Source organism: Panthera onca, chromosome B3 (genome assembly GCF_046562875.1).
Source record: "Panthera onca isolate mPanOnc1 chromosome B3, mPanOnc1 haplotype 2, whole genome shotgun sequence".
In the NCBI taxonomy this organism is placed as follows: domain Eukaryota; kingdom Metazoa; phylum Chordata; class Mammalia; order Carnivora; family Felidae; genus Panthera; species Panthera onca.
Window position 1 is genome coordinate 1,659,682 of NC_138344.1, and position 20,079 is coordinate 1,679,760.

At 60.4% G+C, this 20,079-nt stretch overlaps 1 protein-coding gene across 7 annotated transcripts in view; it reads left to right on the plus strand.

Annotated features, from left to right (window-relative positions):
* The window catches only part of ARNT2 (aryl hydrocarbon receptor nuclear translocator 2), a 149,513-nt gene that overhangs the window by 39,023 nt on the left and 90,411 nt on the right, over nt 1-20,079 (plus strand). For all 7 annotated transcript variants that reach the window (XM_081795824.1, XM_078449095.2, XM_078449090.2 and 4 more), the window contains exons 3-5: nt 4,292-4,339; nt 11,581-11,794; nt 15,133-15,346. In XM_081795824.1, the coding sequence (XP_081651950.1) occupies nt 4,292-4,339; nt 11,581-11,794; nt 15,133-15,346 (476 nt within the window). The remainder of the gene's footprint in view (nt 1-4,291; nt 4,340-11,580; nt 11,795-15,132; nt 15,347-20,079) is intronic.

The window sequence follows — 20,079 nt, forward strand, 5'->3', positions numbered from 1 at the left end:
CCCAGCACGTCCAATGTCAGGAAAAGAAAGGAGGGGCGCCTGGGGGCCTCGGTCGGTTGAGCGTCCGACTTCAGCTCAGGTCATGATCTTGCGGTTTGTGAGTTCGAGCCCCGCGTCGGGCTCTGTGCTGACAGCTTGGAGCCTGGAGCCTGCTTCGGATTCTGGGTCTCCCTCTCTTTCTCTGCCCCTCTCCTGCTCAAGCTCTGTCTGTCTCTCTCTCAAAAAAAAAAAAAAAGTTAAAAAAATTTAAAAAAAGAACAGAAAGGAGAGGTTCAGGAGGGGGTACGGTGCTGACCATTGGCCGACTGTGGACAAGGCATGGGCCCTTTGCCACAGAATAGGAGGCCTGTCCTCCGTGGTCCTCCCTCGTGAGGAAGGTGCCGGCTTCCTTCTCCCCGTCACAGGGAGGGGAGCGAGCACACTGCGGCTCCTTCTGCTACAACCCCAGTGACTTGGGGACTCGGCCCCTGTGTCCAAGCAAGGAAGTGCCCATTCCCACAGGGCTCCGTCCGGAGTGCTTCTCACACCTGGCGTTTTCACCGGTGCTGAAGCTGTGTGATCGAGGCCCCTGCTCTACTCTTGTGAACACTCTGGCCGCAGCCTCAACACTGAGACAAACGCAAAGGAGAGCGTGATGGAGGTCACGCTCATCAGCACGCAGGTGACCCCACGGCAGGGCCCTGCTTCTGTCCCAGGACAGACGCCTTAATCCACGGAATGTGGGGGTGCGCCGGGAGCCACAGGCAGGGGGGGAGGGAGAAGAGAGAAGGGGCCCGGGTGATGGGGAAAGGAAGCGGCAACGGGCGGGGACCCTCTGCCCGCCCTCCGCCCCTGTCCGGGGCTTTCTGGTGGAGGAAGCGTCCGGAATCCCGGGACGGCCACCCGGCCGTCCCCGCAGAGCCGGCCCCTCGCAGGCCTTGGACCCGCCTGGCCGCCTGCCTGGCCCGTCCCTGAGGACCCTCGGGGCTTGGATGTCCTCGCCCTGCCCCGGCAGCCTTCCCCGGGAGCTGAGGGCAAGCCGAGCACCCCGCTGGCCGCCGGGACACAAGGTGAAGGTTCAGGAGTTTCAGATTCTTTGCAAAGTGATTCCACATGTTGGGGGGGGGGTGCTGAAGCGAGTCACTTTGTTCATCTTTGCCGAGACCCCCCCCCCCCGATCTCAGGGCCAGCGTGGGGGGGGGCGCACTTCTGGTCGTGGCCGGGGGCCTCGGGCTGGCCCAGCGTCCTCCCCTGCTGCCCCCTCTCCTGCAGAGCACGGGCGAGCTCCGTCCGCCGACTCAGCTTTGCGGACGCGTCGTGGTCGCGACTCGGTCTGTCCCGGGGACGCACACGGCCGGCTCTTAACTACTCGCTTGCCCAGAGCAGCCTTTCCTGGCCCCGTACTGAGGTACGAGTTCTTGCTCATTGGCAGGAAAGTGAGGCAGTGCGTTTTCAGCCCGACGTTTTGTACCGAATTCTTGAAAGTGAACACGGTAGGACTCAGAAGTCCCGTTTTGGTTCTCTCCGTTGTTATCCAGAGGCTTCGTGACAGAGGCACTTGGAGAACACAGAGCCAAGCGTGATTGACTTAGAGCTTTTACAGCAGAAGAAATAAGCCTCGTTATTGTCGTGTTTAAAGTCGGGGTGTGAAGGGGTGACAGAGACCCAAAGGCAGCGTCCTGGTTGTGGCCGTGTCCCCAGGAGCTAGGTTTCCTGTGCTGCTGAGCAGGGAGGCCCGTGAGGTCAGGTGACTTGTCCTGAGGGTTTGGCCCGTTGTCTGTGCACTGATTTATCTGCTGGGCTCAGCCCCGTATCGTGCTTTTCCGAGTCACCGAATCTCATCGCTGCACACGTGTGGTCACGTGTGCACAAGAGGGGAGGCACGGTTTCGTGGTCTCTAATCGTCTGCGGACAAACCCTGGTTCCCGAGCTCCCGCTGACCCCAGGGAACTCTGGCTCCAGAGCAGGGCCGTCCCTTCCCGGTCCCCTGGCTCCCTCGCCGGAGCCACAGCTGACCCGGCCCCAGCAGGGACCGCGTACCCCGCCCGGATGGCTTACGTCCCCGTCTGTCTGCACCAGCGAGGTCCCCGTAGAGATCGGAGCTGTCTTCGCGAAAACCAGGGTGACCAAGCGTCCTGGCTGGCCCGGGACGCCCCCAGTGTTAGCACTGGCGCCCGGCGTCCTGGGAGCCCTCTCAGCCCGGGAAGGTCGGGATGTCTTGTCACCCCAAACACGAGGACGGGGGGCTGACGAACGCACGGCGTCGTGCGGGAGCCCGATTCTCACACTCCTGTCGGCGTGCCCTGACCGGCATCGTGCAGATAACAGAGCATCTCACACTCGCTGCAGGTTTTGGCCAAGTGCTTACCTAAGTCCTCAGGAATTCTGAAAATTTTGCAAATGCAGCGTCTTTTCCTTGACACAGAGTCTCTTGCAGTCGGGGGCTTAGGTCATCTTTGTGCGGACCGCTCAGTTGCACTGTCCCGCGGGGAGCGCTAGGGGGCAGCGTCGCTCTGTGGCTCCGCAGAGGACGGTGGGGGGGATTTGGTGGCGGCATTTTTGGTGGCTCTCTGGATGTAATTCCTGGTGAGGGTGGGGAGCCGGCTTCGTGACGGTGCGGCGTAACGATGGCTTTGCCCCATTTGGAGAGCCACGCGTTCGGCCCCCATTTGCCCACCACGCAGGCGAGCCAGTGGCTGGCGCCTGGCACCCTGTCACCCAGGCGTCACAGGGGGCTGCAGGTCTGTCTCTGCAGTGGTGCGTACGTGGCCCTTCAACTCTCCTTTCGCTTCCTCAGCACTTTTCTTCCCCGCCGCGCCTGCCCTTCGTGCCTGGGGGTGTTTGCCGTCACTGCCGTGTCCCTACTCTTGCCTCGCGCCTTCTGTTCTGTCCCCGGCAGCTAGTGTGGCCCGAGCGTCTGGACATAAGGGATTCCAGACTGGCATTGGATCCCATCATCAGGGCAGCAGATTAGGACTCTGGCCACACCGCACGAAAAGCAAAACAAAAACAACCAAATGATCCCATTTTAAGAAGAAAATAGTCCTTTGCCCTAAGTCCAGTCCCAGAGTCCCCCAAGTTACCCCGAAGCCAGAGAATACGATTTATCTCATGAGGGGCCTCTCTCGTGCGTGCGTGTGTGTGTGTGTGTGTGTGTGCGCGTGCCTGGGGATGGCCCTGCCTGTGCACCTGGCCTTTCCTGGTGGCCGGGGCGGCGTCCTGTACCTTCCCTGAGTCACCACTGCCCACCTGGGGCTGGAGGTGGGGGTCGTGTTCCCCACGAGGCCGGCCCACCTTCCGCCCCTGGGCCCAGCGGCTCCAGCGGGGGCTTCTCGGCACCGGCGGCCGGGCGGCTGGCCGTCCTCTGCGTGGAGCCCACGGGACCGCACCTCACTGGCCCCTCAGTCCCACTGGGAACGGGGTGGGCAGTGCAGTGGCTCAGGCTTTCCCCAGGGAGCCCCCCTCGGCCCGAATGGCCAGGACATCCATACGATTTCTCATTTTGCTCCTGGGAGATTCTGGGCACAGTTTATCCGAATTAACTGCCCCAGCATCTTGAGGAGCCGCGTTAATTGCTGTTGGAGGGGATTGGTGTTCTCAGGGGAGTTTGGGATATCAGTTAAACAAATGCCTATCAGGACTGTTTTACGTGTGTACGGAGAGGCCCAGGGAGGTGGGGTCGTAAGGATTCGGTGGGTTTCAACAGGCAGACGAGTTCTTTGAGCAGCTCAGTCCCCAGGTTTCTCCTCTGCATGCGTTTGTTTGGGTTTGGACCATAGGGGATAGTGGCCTTCAACGCCCCTTTCACTCGGACTCCTCCAGAGCGGCCACGTTCTCAGGCAGCACGGCCTGTGCGGGTCCCTTTATCGTCCTTAAAGCTTCCTGTCTTAGGGCCCCTGGGGCGTTTGTGGCCTGCCCATGATATGCCAGGGAACAGTGCAGGATGCAGTTGTCGTGGAACAAACCACGTGGCGGGGAGCAGGTGCCCCAGAGCTGCGGGGGGGGGGGGGGGTGACATCAGGCACCGTGGACCTTTGCAGGGCAGCGTTTGCAAGCCGCCGGCGGCCCGTGGAGGCCCCTTTGCACAAGTCCCCGACCACGTAATGAATGGCGCATATATGCACGCCCTTCCTTTTGCCCTTTCCTGTACCGAACCCGTTGGCTGACCGCGTCCGAGCGTCTACCAAATAGCTGGGGCTTGGGAGGCTGGGGCATTTGTCCCCCTGCATGGAGCCCCCTCGGTGCCAGCAGCTCGGGTCACCAGTGATGTGTCCTGCCTGTAATGAGTCTCCTCGTGCTCTTGACTTTTCAGGATGGACTTTGACGACGAAGACGGAGAAGGACCCAGCAAATTTTCCAGGTGAGTTTGCTTTATGCCCCTCGGATTCCAAGAAGCCACAGCCGGCCGTCACCGTACTGGGACACCCAGTTTGTCGCTGGACAAGCCGTTGCCTGTAGTCGGGCCCCTTGATTGTCCCTCATCCCGGGCCCGTGTTTGACCCAGTGACAGGCAGCTGGAGGTAGCCCTTCCCTCACGCCGGCCAGATCGCGGAGTCCGGTCACCGGGGCAGGATTGTTGGTCTCAAAAGTGCAGTTAGCTCTTTAAACAATGATTGCCGAGCATTACGGGCTCCTTTTTAAATCTCTTCTTAAAAATATTTTTAAAGTCTATTTTTGAGAACGAGAAAGCACACACGTGTGGGGGAGGGGCAGAGAGAGAGGATCCCAAGCAGGGTCCACGCTGTCAGCACTGAGCCCGATGTGGGTCTTGATCTCACAACCCTGAGATGATGACCTGGGCCGAAACCCAGAGTCAGACGCTTAACGGACTGAACCCAGCCACACAGGCCCCTGGACTCCTTTTTAACAGACCTAGAGCTCAGGTTTAGAGAAAAGATTCGGCCTCTCCTAGCACGGACAAGAAGGGGAAAGGAAGGCAGTGGGTGGCCGGGGTGTGGCACTGTGAGGTCCTGGGGGCCGTGTTCCTCACCGGGCACGTTGACAGCGTGGTCAATGGGGCTCAGGGGCCGTCCTGAGTGCAGACCGCCTCCCGGAAGGGCGGGGCTGCGGATGCAGGTGGTCAACTATCGCGTACGGGAAGGGTAAGGCAGGCGCAGCCCCCCGGCCCGTCCCTCTTTGTCTTTTCTTTTTCCTCTCTTTTTTTGCGTTGTTTTGTGTGCGTTACACTAGGCGGTTTGGCTGTGTGGAGAGAGAGGCACGGATCACTCGATCCTCTCGGCAAAGTGCCTGCCCCATCCCTGATTCTCGCTTGTGGAGGGACTTGAAACCCGGCCCCGGGTGACGGGTGCCTTCCTCTGGCGTCTGCATTCCACAGTTTCCGTTGACGGCCTTGGTGATTTTTTCTAGGTTTTTAGAAGGATGATGTCCGTGGGGAGCCCCAGGCCCACTGACCTCCCCAGTTTGCTGGCCCCCACAGCAGTTATTTTAGGTCACGGTTCTTTTCGCCCACGTCGTGGCTGTGAATTGAGCACATGTCACCCCAAATGGAGAGCAACACACGTCCCGTTACTATTCGGGGCCTCCCGGCGTCTGCACGTAGTAAACTTACCTCCTGGAGGCACTGTCCTCCCCAACCTGGTCCTCCCGTCCTCAGTGTGGGCTCCGGGGGAGACCACAGAGAGGAGACGGAGAATACTGTGCTCTCTAATGACCCCGGAGTTTTCTAATTGAAACAAGACGTGAGTTTGAGTCACAGAAGCATGTAGTGTTTTCCCTCAGTGTGGACAGAGCTCCAGCTTGGACGCCCACTTGTTCTAGGGAAAAGCTTTACATTTAGAAAAAAATTTTTTAACGTTTATTTATTTTTGAGAGACACAGAGAGACAGAGCACAACTGGGCGAGGGGCAGAGAGCGAGGGAGACACAGAATTGGAAGCAGGCTCCAGGCTCCAAGCTGTCAGCACAGAGCCCGACGCAGGGCTCGAACCCACGAACTGGGAGATCATGACCTGAGCTGAAGTCGGACGCTTAACCGACTGAGCCTCCCAGGCGCCCCTAGGGAACAGCTTTAATTGCAGGGAGTGCTTTGTTCCCGAAATGGGAGTAGCCCTTGGACGTAAGGGCACATGGCCCCCTGTCCTGGTCCATGGGCGCCTTACCCAGCCTCCCTTCGTAAGGAGACAGCGACCCCCTCCCCCGCCCCCCGGGTTTCTCCGGTCAGAATCCCCCTTGAGACGACATTGCGCACCGTGTCGAGCTCAGGAGACCGTGATCCCTGGGGCCTCAGGACAGAGAGGAGGAGAGGTACCGAGTGACATTTGCCTGACATTGAGGATCTGAGTCAGGGATGAAATCACAGGGCAGGCTACAAAGAGCTCATTGTATGAAGGCCCATCTTTAAGAACAAACCTTAGATTCTGGGCAGCTATCTCATCAGCCCGCCCGTCCGCAAGTCAGTTTTTCCACGGCCAGAGTTCACAGCGAGGCCTCTGCGGGCCGCGTCCTTCCTTCCACACTTGAGAAACGAGGGGGAAAGATGGGACGTGTTTCGGCAGGAGTCGGGGCCGCACCACTGTGTCACAGGGTGGGGGGTGGTCCACGGACCGGGCAGCCGGCGGGTGCATCCCGGCCGCTCGGAGCTGGGCCAGCCGGCAGAGACCATCCCCAGCCCTCACGCGGCCAGCGGCCAGGGTGCCCTGCGGAGCGGGCTGGAGAGGCCGCTTCGGGTGGCCCCTGGCGGCCGTGTGCGCGGCACGCCTGGGGTCTCTCAGCGTCCCGCCCCTCTGCTCACGGTCAGCCGGGAGAAGCCCCCCAGGGAGGCCCTGGAAGAGAGGGTGGCCAGGTGCCGCCCCACACCCAGTGCAGATTTGTGACTCAGAATCCGGCCGGGGTGCTGAGCCGTGGCTTCCGGCCCCTGATGTTTGCTCAGCCAGCTTTCCCAGGCTCTCTCCAGGGTGGTCCGAAAGTCAAACCCATCATCAGACCTCATGTCTCAGTTTCTTATTTGGGAACTATGGTCACTGTCACATAGGAGGTAAGTCATGGCCGTTTTCTTAGAGGGACAGCCAGCTGTTTGGGTAGGAGGATGCAGATTTGCCACGGATGCAGGGTCAGGGGTGAGGCAGGTGCACGAAGCGGGGGCCAGGGGCAGGGGCCCAGCTCGGAGGGGGTGGGGTGAGGCCAGGGCCGGGACGGATGAGGACCAAGTCTCCATTCTCAGGATGGAGCCTCCTCGGTCTGCGGTCTGCGGTGTGCAGTGGGCTCTAAGGTTTTCCGCCCCCTTCTCTGTTGGCATCCGTGGGATCCAGCTCGGGTCACCCCAGACTTGTCTCGGGCGCGCCGTGTCGCCTCTGCCGGCCCCCGGACAATGAGGGGGCCGGAGGCAGGGCAGGGCAGGCGTGCATTGGAAGAACGGTGCAGGTTCCACGGGCACCTGAGAGCTGATGCGGGCGGGGGTGGGGGGGCTGCGTTCCAACGGTGGGGGTGCAGCCGTGGGAGGGGTTGGCCGCGGCCTGCGGGGGTGGAGGGGACAGGAGGTGGGCTACGTGCCATTGGCCCCCACACCGTGCCGTGTCTGCATGTGCAGCCGATGGGTGACCGTGACCAGGGCCTCGAGGGCGATAGAGACAGGCGGCCCGAGCGTCACAGGAGGAGCGATTTTTGCCAAAGAGGCAAGAGAAGCAGGGGTACAGAGTGACCTTGCTTCCGGGGCCGGGTCTGGGGAGGACAGCTTCCGTCGAGGGCACGGAGCCTGACCGCACGGCCGTCCCGCGAGCTCCCGTGTCAGTCAGGGACCCGGGGGAACCGATCACACTCCAGAAAGCGTTTCTGCAAACGTGAGTCTCCCCGGCAGCCGGGAGTGGGGCAGGCCCTCTTTCCGGGAGGCCACCGTGAGCCCCGTCCCCACCCCTGCCTGTGTGGGTGGTCCTGGCCCACCTGGGAGGTGAGCGCCTGTCCTGCCCCCGCCCCCAGCAGGGCCTGCAACCCTAGGCCTCCTCCCCACGCCTCTTCCTCCCCCAACCCCGCCGCTGCCCCGTGGTGCATTTTCTGGTGGGTCCAGGGATCCTTTCCGCATGTGCCTGCGGCAAGGCTTGGCCACCAACAGTGGGTGCTGACTCAAATGTCGCTGCAGGGACACCTGACAGCCCGGAGCCGCCATCAACCGTCAGACCTAGACACGGTGCCCTTTGCGTGATTTGCACGTGTGTGTGTGCACACACATGTGCCCACGCATACTGGTTCATGAAAAGAAAGGAAGGGAAGCGTGGCCAAGTCAAACCCTTTTGACATTCGATTTACAACTTCCCTCCCAACCTTTCATTCCTGCCCCTGCATGTTATCAACCTGGTTTTCTGCCGTATTCGGACTCACTCTGGACCCCGGCTCTAAACATCCCAGAGACCTTGCCGGCCTTCTCACACCTGTTCTGTGAACCCGGCCACAGTGCGTGGGGTGTCCTGTAAGCCTGGAATCAACCCCCCCTGGAGGCTTTACGAGGCTCTCTCCCCCTTCAACGAATGGGTCTAAGCGACCTTCCTGAGGCCCCACCCCGTCTCTGACGTGTCTTTTTCCTGGGACGCGTAGGGCACCCGGCTGCACTGGTCCCCAGCCACTGCTGGGGGAGCCTCGCCGAGGAACCTCTAGCATTATCTAAAAGGAAAGCTATTCGTGAGAGGAAAGTTTCCACTGAGTCAGCCTTTTATCCTTCATCGCACCTGTTCTGATACTTTCCTCGTGACTTCTGTGCGGTATTTACGCTCAAGAGCACGTTTTTGGTTTGATAGGTGGTGATGATGCTTTAGTTCTCGTCTTTCCCTGTGAATTTGCCACCTGTCTTGTTTATATGTATGGCGACTAAAACCCCGTTGGTCCGGGGAAAAATCCGTGTGGCAGATGTGTCCTGCAGAGACCTTCCCCGGCGGAAAAAGCGGAGGGCGGTTGGTTCCCAGAACCCTTTGCCTGCGCATCCTTGGAAAGCCGGCTGGTGTGTTCCCGGGTGGGAAGACACTCCACGCCCTCCTGACGCAGAGAGGGTGGCCAGGAAGGAGGAGGGGTTCCCCTCCACCTGCCGACCTGCTGCCCGGTGTGGGACACGTGCATTGGCCCCGGGAGCGCTCTTTACGGCAGGGAGATAGATGTCCAGCTGAGCCTTCCTGGCTCCAGAGCAAAGACCCAAGGTGGACGTTTCCAGACTCTCCCGACGCTCTACGCCTTGGCGTCCTTGGAGCTCACGACCCAGATAAGCGGGGCGGACCTTGGCAGGGCCACAGGGTGACCAGGGCATTGAGTTGGGGGTTCTTGCAGACTCAGCAGTTTGGGGTTAGGATCTGGGTTAAAACGCTTCGGAATGAGATCCGTTTTCTGGGGAGCAGGGTCTCTAACATCAGGCCCACGTGGGCTGGTCTTCCCTTCATATGAGATGTTTGGTGCCCACGTGATTGACGTGGTTTTGATGTCCTTCTTACCTTGTTCGGCTGCCCCCCTCCTCCGTTTCTGTCCTGCAGAGATGAATTAACCGTGACTTGCGGTGACAGTGCCCAGAGAACAGCGGGACTTTGTGGGGAGCGGGGAGGAAATCATTTCTGGGGTCACATGTAGTCCCGAGCTGTGTCCCTCGGAAGCCGCCGGGCATTTCCTCCCCCATGACGCCTGTCAAGGCAGGGGCGTTCCGGCTCTGGATCCGGGACCGGTGAGCGCGCTGGGGAGGCCTGGCTCAGGTCCTGCTGAGTCAGTACCTCTGAGCCGTTGGCCCCTCTGCCACAGAGGGTGTGGGGAGGGTCCGATGTGGCTGTCGAGGCCTTGGCGAGCCGGAAGGTGCTATGTACACGTGGAGGCTGTGTGTCCTGCCGGGGGCAGGGATGACCAGAGGCTGGGCCTGGCCCCTTCTTGGGAGGGTCGGCCTTCTCAGTCCCCACCTCTCTGTGCTGCACGGGGACCTTATCTTCAGCCTGGACGTGTGGCTGCCTTTCGCCTGGCAGAATCTGCCTTGTATGGCTCCGGCGGGCAGGGCACCTGCCCGCTTCCCAGGGAAGGAGCGTCCCTTCCCCTTCTGGAGAAGCCTCAGACGCCAGGGAGGGTTCCCGGCTGGACGTGCCTCTGCGGATCCCCCAGAGGGCCTGGCCAGCCCCAGGCTCATTATGGGGCTGCACAGCGTGGCTTTTCTTAGGCTTCCTCGGCTCTCCAGACGTTCTGCCCTGCTGCCCAGGAAGGGCTGGCCGGGACAGGAAGGGTGTTCCCTGAACGCCCAGCAAGATACAGCCTCCCTTCCTGCTGTCAGGAGGAGGGTGCACGTCTGCCGTTAAGAGTGCCTTTGGGCAGGAGACGGGAGGGAAGCTCATCCAGGGTTCCCATCAAGAGTGCAGGCTTGGGTGGGGACAGGCTGCATCCTGCATCACAGCTGCTGTCCCTGAGCAGCCAGAGTTCATGCCCGATGTCGTACCCCCTTTGGCAGCCCCAGACAGCATTCTCTGCACACCATCTCCCCACCTGTCTGCTTTGACAAGGTGCAGGCTGGCCTGGGGGGATAGGGGGTGGGGCGAGGACACCACCCTGAGCAAGCTCACCCAGCCTTTCCCAGAGTCCCGGGGCCAGCAACCCCCCCCCCCGCCATGCCGCCTCCCGTGACAGGTGCACAGTGCTGGGCACAGGTTGGGGGGGGCCTGGGGCCAGGTGCGTCCCATCCCGCCTCCCGTGACAGGTGCATGGTGCCAGCACAGGTTGGGGGGGGTCCTGGGGCCAGGTGTGTCCCATCCCGCCTCCCGTGACAGGTGCATGGTGCCAGCACAGGTGGGGAGGGTCCCGGGGCCAGCGCCCCCCATCCTGCCTCCCGTGGCAGGTGCACGGTGCTGGGCCCAGGTGGGGGGTGGGGGGCGCCTGGGGCCAGGTGTGTCCCATCCCGCCTCCCATGACAGGTGCATGGTGCCGGGCCCAGGTCGGGGGGGGGGGGTCCCAGGGCCAGGTGGGGGGTCCCGGGCCCAGGTGGCGCTGGGCTGTTACTCTACTTCACCCTCAAGGTAATAATCCCGAGGTGGGAGCGCCCAACCATCCCTTCTGCTGGGTTTTCTCTGCACGCATCATGGAGACCGATTCCAGCAACCCCTCACGGTTCTTTTTAACCAATGGGCCATTCGCTGTTTAATAAGCCAGGAGCGCACCTGTCCTATCCTGGGCCGTAGAAACCCTGCCGGGCCTACAGGAGAGGTTTGTCCACGGTCTCGTCCGTCTGTGGCCCTGAGGATGGCGAGGCCACACGGTGCTTCTCACTGTAGGGCCGCAGGAGACACACATCCACGTGGAGCACAACTCCGAGCAGCGGGCGGGCGCGCACCCACGTGCAGATTCAGGCGCGCGCGCACGTTGGCTTTGCTTCCCGCGGCTGAGGGATCAGGTCTCCATTCTCTGTGCTTAGTGGAAACTAGTCGGGTGCGTGGGAACGATGACAAGGGCTCAGGACGCCCTTGGAGGTGAGACGGGGCCCTGCGGAAGCCTGTGCCCCGCCCCCCGGAAGGCCGCAAGGGGTCTGTGTTTGAAGCGGCAGCCGTTCCGGGTCGGTGTTAGCGGGCGCGCCGCTCGGTCCCGTTAGACGGCGACCGCTGGTCTGACGCTTGTCTTTCCCCCGCCCTGTCGTCGCGCTCTCGGGAAGAGAGAACCACAGCGAGATCGAGCGGCGGCGGAGGAACAAGATGACCCAGTACATCACGGAGCTGTCGGACATGGTGCCCACGTGCAGCGCGCTGGCCCGGAAGCCGGACAAGCTGACCATCCTCCGCATGGCCGTGTCGCACATGAAGTCCATGAGGGGCACAGGGAACAAGTCCACAGACGGCGCCTACAAGCCGTCGTTCCTGACGGAGCAGGTACCGTCCGTGGCCCGTCCGTGGGCCCGCGCGTCCCCACGGAGTCACTGTGGGGAGGGGACGAAGTCACCGTCACCGGGTGACACAAGCTACACGGGGAAAGGGGTTAAAGGTTGAGGGGTGGGTGGAACCAGGAAGCTGTACTCCTTTCTTCGCGGCGGTGTTTGTCCATCTCTGTGTCCTTTGCTTTTGAGTTTCCCGTAAACCTCAGTGAGGCATCTCTCCGAGAACACCCCGGGCTTAGTGTGCGGACGTGGGACCGTGTCCGTGTAAGCCACGTGCCGCCGTGCCAGCGAGTGGTGGCTATACCATCAAGGTGGCAGCCCGGGAGCGGTCGTGGTGATAATTGTGGCGTCATCACCGCCGGCTGCCAGCTCTCTGCCCGTTTTCATGCTTCCTCCTCACTCTAGCCGGGGGACAGGCCGCTAGTGTTGGTCCCTGCTGTGTAGACGAGGGCGTCGTGGCTCACAAAGGGTCCGGCCACCGCTCAGAGGCAGAGCCGGGGCCTGGCACAGGTTGGCCGGGCCCCAAAGCCGTGCTTTCCATCCGTGACGAAGAGCTCACACGCGGAGTGGTTGGCGGGATAGTGTTTTACCAAGTTTACAAATCCCTGCGTCAACGGGAAGGCCCGTGTCCCACTCTCAGCCCTGGCCTGTGCGCCCGTCAGAGGCAGGTCCTCAAACGCTCCAAGCTTCACTTTGCTCGACTCTGGAATGAACGGAGGCTTTTTGCGTCCCTGACCCCGAACGCTTTTGCAGGACACATGGGCCGGTGGGTCTGGAAGGACTTGGTCCAGGGTGGTGGGCGTGGGACAGGCAAGGTGAGGTGGCTGTGGGAGAATGTGGGCGGGACTGAAGTAAGGGAGACTTTGAGGAGCCCGCAGAGCATGGCCTGAATCCCTAGCAGTGCGGGGCCATGGGGGGGGGGGTGGCCAGAGCGCACCCGGAGAGCCGGGGACGGGGCACTTGACAGGAAGAGGTCGTGGGCGTGGGGCCGCGGGGGCGGGAGCGAAAGGCGTGACTAGAGACGGAGCCATCTGCTCTGGTGGGGCCGGGCTGTGTCAGGTCAGGGGAGCGAGGTTCCGAAAAAGGACAAGGAAAAGGGGCAGACGCGGGTGACTTCCGCTCTGTGGCCACAGGATCTCACCTGCCCTTTCCTGTCGTCCTGGCGCCTGACCTCGCACGTGTGAGGAGGCTGTGGCCTTGCCATGACCGTGACCCGGAGGACCCAGAGCCTGGCGGTAGGGGCCTGGCTGCCAGCCCCGTGTCCCCTCCGTAGGGTAGCTCCACCCACCAAGGCTCTGCTTCCCACAGGGCCTGACCGGTAACGGGAGGGGGGATCCCCTGGCAGGTGACGGGGCAGAAATGTGTTACGTGCCCACGAGCCGCCAGGGTAAGAACAGCGCTTTCTCTACGGGTCCCTTTAACTCACGACAGTCTTGCCGGGTCCGCCTTTGAAGTTAATCCTCATCCTTAAGTGACTGAGGATGGGGAAGGTGAGGAGAGAGGCGGGTACTCTGCTTCCATGAGTCCGGCCCATTCCGTGGTCAATGGTGACAATAGCTGCATCTATGGGGCGCCGACTGTATGCCAAGCCCTTCCTGAGTGTCCACACGCAAGAGCTCATTCAGCGTCACAAAATCCCACCGGAAAAACCCGTGTGGAGAGACGGAGGCTGAGGACAGTACCGTGCCCGAAGGCACACAGCTGCGTGGGTTGAGAGGCACTTCTTTCCCTCCAGAACCCGTGCTCGCCGGCCTTCCTGTTGGTTTAACTGGAGCTCGGAAGCCCGTGACCTTGATTAGGAATCACGTGCTCCCGGAAGACAAAACTACAGAGGGGTAGACAGAGGGACCGTGACCAGCGTGAGGCTCCGACCCCTAGACCTTCCCGCAGCCTTCAGCCTCCGCCCCGTCCGCCGGCGCACGGGATCCGCTGTTATGCAGACATCCTGCTCCCTTCTTACGGTCCTACCGGTTGTGAGCTCTTGCGGTCCTGAGCGTGAAGGTGTCGACCCATCCTCTGAGCTCAGGAAGCGGCGGGGAGGCACAGATCAGCTGAAGGACGAAGCAAGGGAAGTGGACAAAACAAACTTTTTCTTAGAAAATCCCGTATAGTCTGCTTCCGCCCTAGGGTCCCAGGCCGAGGATGTTCAAGTTCTGACCCAGCCAAGAGCTCAGAGCTCCCCAGATTCTGCTCACCAGCAGACCCGCGTTTTCTTTGGGTCCTCGGAGCGCCCTGGGGCTGGGCCCCATGCGTCAGATTCCCGCGTGTGCTGTGGGCGCTTAATCGGTGTTACAGTGGGGCGACATCCGAACCGAGGATTCCCAGCAGAAAGTGGCCCTTTGTGGCGGGAGCCTGCTGAGTGCGTGGGGTGTTTGGAGGCGCACGTGTGGGCGCGGGGCATGTGGGAGAGTTAGCTCCTCAACGCCCAGAGGGGCAGAGCACATTGCATCGGACTTGATGCGAAAATGACACGGGTAGGTTGGCTACACTTGGGCCGCCTTCAGGCAAAGAAGAGACATCTTAACAGAGTTGACTCTGCTCCGTTCACGCCCCTCTGGGGATGATGGTGGGGCTGCCCGCTGCCCGTTCACGGATTCCACGCAGCTTCCTTCCTGCCCTCGCTGACCGTCACAAGCCCCGTGAGTCAGCGCGGCCCCAGGGCTGGCGCGGCTAACCTTTCTTCTCGCCATAAAGCGATGTGGGCAATGCTGTGTGCCCTGCTGCCTCCCGACGCTGCCCGGAGAGTCTGTCGAGGAGTTCTGGAAGTTTGACGGGTGCCCGAATATGAGGAGATACTCCCGTATCCACTGCCGGCATTGCGCTCAGAGCGCAGGAAGGGGAGGAAGTGCACGCCAGCCGTGCGGGAGCGGTGGCTGGGACACTGCCCTCCTCACTGTCCCCTTTCTCTTCCCCTCCCCTCCCTTCCAGCAGCAGCACCTTCTGTACTGAGCCCTGTGCCCCGGGCCCTTCTTGTGCCCCAGCAACAGGACTGCAGCTTGAATATGTAGGTGAGGCTATTCACACCTATGGCAGCCCAGCACATTCTGGTGATCACTCCCTTGCTTTCCAGCCCCTGCCCTGGGCAAGAATTTCCTTCTGTCCCTAAGAGAGGGCTGGTTTGGGCAGGGCCAGAAGTCTTTGGAGTAGCTGTATCTCAGAGCTAGGACAAGCTCTGTGCATTTTTTAGCTTATTTTTCAATAAGAAAAAAGCAATCAAAGTTTCTAAAACTGTGTATCCCAGTGAGGGAGCAAAAGTCAAAGGTTGCTGATAGGACAACTTAATGAGGCTGCGTTTGTCAGTGTTCTGTCCTAACCTCGATCTTCTCTTCCCAGGAGCTGAAGCACCTCATCCTGGAAGCAGCCGATGGCTTTCTGTTTGTAGTGGCGGCAGAGACGGGACGGGTCATTTACGTGTCTGACTCCGTCACCCCTGTGCTGAACCAGCCCCAGTCAGAGTGGTTTGGGAGCACCCTGTACGAGCAGGTGCACCCCGACGATGTGGAGAAGCTGAGAGAGCAGCTGTGTACCTCCGAAAACTCCATGACAGGTCAGTGCTGCCCCCTCCTGGGGGCTGTTTGAGTCTGGAGAGGGATGTCTTTCAGTAAACAGATCAGGAAGCTGGAGGTCAGAAAAAGCTGCCTAAAGGTGAAGCTGGAGGTCAGAAAAAGCTGCCTAAAGGTGAGGGGGTCTATTTGACTTGGCTTGTGCAATGACTTCATTTACCTTGTAACATTTAAACAATTCGATTTTAATACATAAGGGTTTTTCCCCCCCACTCTCTATATTCTACCTGCAATTAGGGGATGTTGTCACTAGGAGGCGATGTTGCTACATTAGCCAGAACCACATGTTCTGTGATGAGGTTTATGCCTCTCAGAGCTTAATTATGGTGATCCTGATCGTAGGCAGTTATTACCTAGGCCTTACTTAGTTCCCTGCAACGAAGTTCCTTATTGTAACATCTAAATAAGGCAGTTCTGCTATAACACAACATACGCATTCCTGGAAGTCACCGCGGTACGCAGACTCTGGAGATAAAAGCTGCAGTGGGAAGAGACGGGTTAGGAGCACAACACTCAAGAACGAATCGCTGACAGATAAAAACAGGAATAGGAACCTGGTAAAAATGGGAGCATAATTTTGCACATTAAACGGTTAAGAAATTCATAAACGTGAACGTGGCACCAGGCCTTGAGACTGACGTGAAATTTACTCGTACAGGTGGGTCCTGGAAGGGTTGCCACTTGAGTGTTTTTGTGCGAGGACAGTCACGTGATGTTAGAAGTCGAAAGGTGTTCGTGACGGCGGATACAGGTGGCTTGTGACGCGCGACAGCCTGGGGGACCCGGCAGGTGTCTGAAGCGCGTGCGTGTGTGAGCCGCGTGCTTCCGTTCAGCTGGGTGCGCTTCTCTGTGTTCACGCAGCGTTCCTTGTGGACAGAAGCACGCATAAGCGCACACAGAGCTCACATCGTACTCGGATTGTTCCCCAGCAGCTCAGTCGCGTTGGAACAAATTTGCATTTTCAGAACAAGCCCCTGGGCCGCCGTGTTTTTCTTGCGCTGGGTGGTAGACACGTCTGTGCCTTCAGTTCGCTGCTGCACCGAGAGCCGCGGGGTCTCCGTCTACGTGTGTGTCTTCAGCAGGAGCCTGGTGAATGCGGGACGGGGGGGTGAACGCTTTGCCCGTTGTGTCCGTTTGCTAGGGCCGCCGTAAAAAATACCAGAGACTGGCGGCTGGCACAGCAGAAATTTATTTTCTCACGCTCTTGCACTCCGGAACACTCCGGAACACTCCGGAAGTCCAAGACCCAGGCCTTGGTAGACTGTGCTTCTCCTGAAGCCTCTCTCACCGGCTTGTCCCTGGCACCTGCCCGCCGTGTCCTCACGTGGTCTGCTCTGTGCCCAGGCGCCCCCGATGTCTCTCTTCCTGGGAGGACATTGGTCAGATTAGGGCCCCACTCTCATGACTCTATTTAACATTATCTCCTTAAAGGCCCTGCCTCCACATATAGTCACATTCTGAGGTTCTGGGGGTTAGGGCTCCACCATACTCATTTTGGGGGGACACAGGCCAGCCCCTAACACTTAGGTAAGACTGAGTCGGACGTGGTCAGAAATAATAGACGTACAGCTGTTTCTGGACGATACTGGTAATGGTCTCGGTGTTGGTGTCAGTGACGTGGCGGGGGGGGGGGTGGGGAGTTATGGGGACGGGGCCTGTGCTGTGCTCACCTCCGCGTGGCCTGTAACGGTGACGCCTGGCCGGTCAGGGAGCTCCACGCACAGGCTGAGAAATGATGCTAAAACGGACTCTGCTGTCGCAGCCTCGAGCCAGATCAGAGAGCCCCATGTAGCACTTTCAAGGTTAGATGCTTTATAAAGTTCGGCATTCCAGAGGGACTCGAGAAGGACAGTAAATCAACCAGGAAGTGTTGACAGCTGGAGTCACCTTTTTCGGAAAGAGCCGTCTGTCTTTCCCTACTTTGCCTAGGCTTCTGGGTCTGACCACAGGATGTGGCTTTTGGAAACCCAGTCAGGAGCCCCGCCTGGGGCAGATGGCAGAGGGGGTGATGGTCAGGGGGAGGTCAGGCTCTGGCCATGGGTCTAGCTGACTCACCAGACCTGGGTGGACACGTAATAAACCTCGGGGGTGATTTGGGGCCTTTGGCCACTGGGCTAGGGTCTCAAGCCCTCCCGTCCCTTCATTTCCGGCGTGGGGAGCAAGGTCGTGGCCCCCCTGGTGGGGGTCAGCGTGGGAGGGTGAGGGGCAGGGGGCCGGGCAGGTCACTGGGAGTGGCGAGGGGGGGTGGCGCTCAGCCTGGCCTCTGGGCCTCTCCGTTGCACAGTCCATGCCTCAGCCGTGGGACCCACAGGGTGGGCTTGTACCACACGGGGGGGCACTTGGGAGGCATTGAACGTGCACGGTAGGGGGGACATGTCGTCACTGGACGGTGGGCCCGCCTTCCTCCCAGAGACCTCTGCGCTTACAGAAAAGTGGCTGTGCAGCCAGCCCGGGTTCAAGTGACAGAAAACCAGCCCCGACTGGCTTGAGTGACACAGGGACTATCGCTGCCGGACGGCAAGGGCCTGCCGGCTTCAGGCGCAGACAGTGATCAGACGCTGGAAACGGAACCACGCTCCGCCCTCGTCACTCGGGAGTCTGTACTTGCAAATCCGCCTCTTGGCAGAACTCAGTTGTAACCCCAAAATGCATTTGCAGGCAGACGCGGACGTGCACAGAGGGGAGAAAATCTGAGTCGCTGGGGCCCGCGTTTCTGGCTAAGGTCACACGGGATGATTGCTGCCCTTGCCTCCAGCCCTTCGTGCCCTGGGTGGTTTTGCTCTGTTTGGTTTTGCATGTTCGTGCTTTTTGTCGGAGATCTTGCCGTCGAAGATGACCCCGGAGCGAAGGCTGATGTGCCGGCCGGGGTCCGCGAGGGCGGGCCGCCGTGTGCCTCACGGGGGAGACCTTCGTGTGTGGGTCAGCTTCTCGCGGGCGCGAGTCACGGGGCTGGTGGCCGGCAGTGCAGGGTTACCGAGTCGGCGACACCGAATGAGGGGTCTTGGAGCAGAAACGCACCTGAGACACGGTTCCGAATCCCAGATGACGACAGTGCTGCGTGCGGAGGCTTTCTGGGAGCTGTTGCCTCGGAGCAGCGGTCCAGTACCTGCTCGTTGGTGTTTGCAGTGACTTCGTAAAACGTAACTACACTGGCTGGGCATGGTTTTCTCCATCTCCCGGCTTCGCTTCTGTAGGTACGCCCTCACGCGAGCAGCCGAGCGTGTTTAATGCGTATGTTTTCGTGAGTCTGGTCGTACGCACACACCCGGGGATACCATTGCCACCGTCGGGGTACTAAGCACATCCGTCACCTCCAGAAATTTCCTGTGTCCCTTTGTGGCTTTTTCCTTTTCCTTCTCTCTCTCTTCCTTTCTCTCCTTTTTGTGCTAAGAACACTGGATACGAGCTCTCCCCTCTTAACGTGTTTCAAAGCGCCCACCCCTGGGGGCGACGGGGAGGCTCAGTCTTGAGCATCTGACTCTTGATTTCAGCTCACAGTTGTGGGATCAAGCCCCGCGTGGGGCTCTGCGTTGACGGCGCGGAACCTGCTTGGGATTCCGTCTCTCCCCCTCTCTCTCTGGTCCTCCCCGCCCCCCTATAAAATGAACAAATAAAATAGGTGTTTTTAAAGCACGCTCTCTGTATTAGCCGCAGGCATAGTGTTAGCCGGCTGACTCCAGAACTCATTCACCCCCACGCGATTGAAACATTGCGCCCGTTACGCCCCAGCTCCCCGTTTCAAGCCACCCTTGTGTTCTCTGCTTCTGAGTTGACTCCTGTAGATTTCTCACGGAAGGGGAACCATGCAGCGGTTGTCCTGTGACGGGCTCACGTCACTTAGCATGCTGGCCTCTCAATTCATCCATCGTGCTGCAAATGATAAGCTCCCCCCTCCCCCACCGCCTTTTTCAGGCCGAGTGATACTTCAGGGTGTGTGTACCACCTTTTCTGTGTCCATCTCTCCGTCGCTGGGCTTTGGGCTTCCTTCTGTGTCTTGGCTGCTGTGAATAACGCGGCAGCGAACGTGGTGGGCCGACGCCTCTTTGAGGTCCTGTTTTCAGTTCTTTGGGGTCTGCGCGCGACCCAGGATGGGGGTTGCTCCTGCGCAGGGCGCGTTCTCAGGCGGGCTCTCCTCACGTAATGGAGGTGTGTGTTAGCAGCCGCGGGCCCCGTGGACCGCTCGGCAGAACCAGCAGAATCCGCCTTCTCTGGGCGTCCCCGCAGAGAGCCCAGGACCTGCCCTGCCCACTTCGGGGGGGGGGGGGCAAGGAGTCTGGGCCTGGGGGGGTGAAGCCGGAAAGTCAGGGAGGGGTGATTCCCCGTGGAAATGGGGCGCAGTCGCCACAGGGAGGGAGGTTTGCACCGGCCGGCTGGGAGAGCTGGCCTCCGTGGTGTTAGCGGTGGTCCTTTCAGGGAAGGGCGGGGGCACATCTTGATTGCTGGGGGAATGCTGGCATATTTGCGTTCCGGGCTTGAGACGGAGGGGAAGCTTCTGGCAGGTGAGGACGGGGGTAGGGATCAGATAAAAGTCGGCGGGCATGGGGGGTGTGCTTCAGAGACACGTACCGAGGACGTCTGAGTGACCTCAGCCGCAGCCCGCTGTGGGGAGGGAGGGAGCTGAGGACAGGCCCGGGGCTTCCCAGGTGATCCCAGAGCCTCTGAGGGTGACTGAGTCTGCCCCACGGGCCGGGGTTCGGAGGGCAGGCAGCACAGCGAG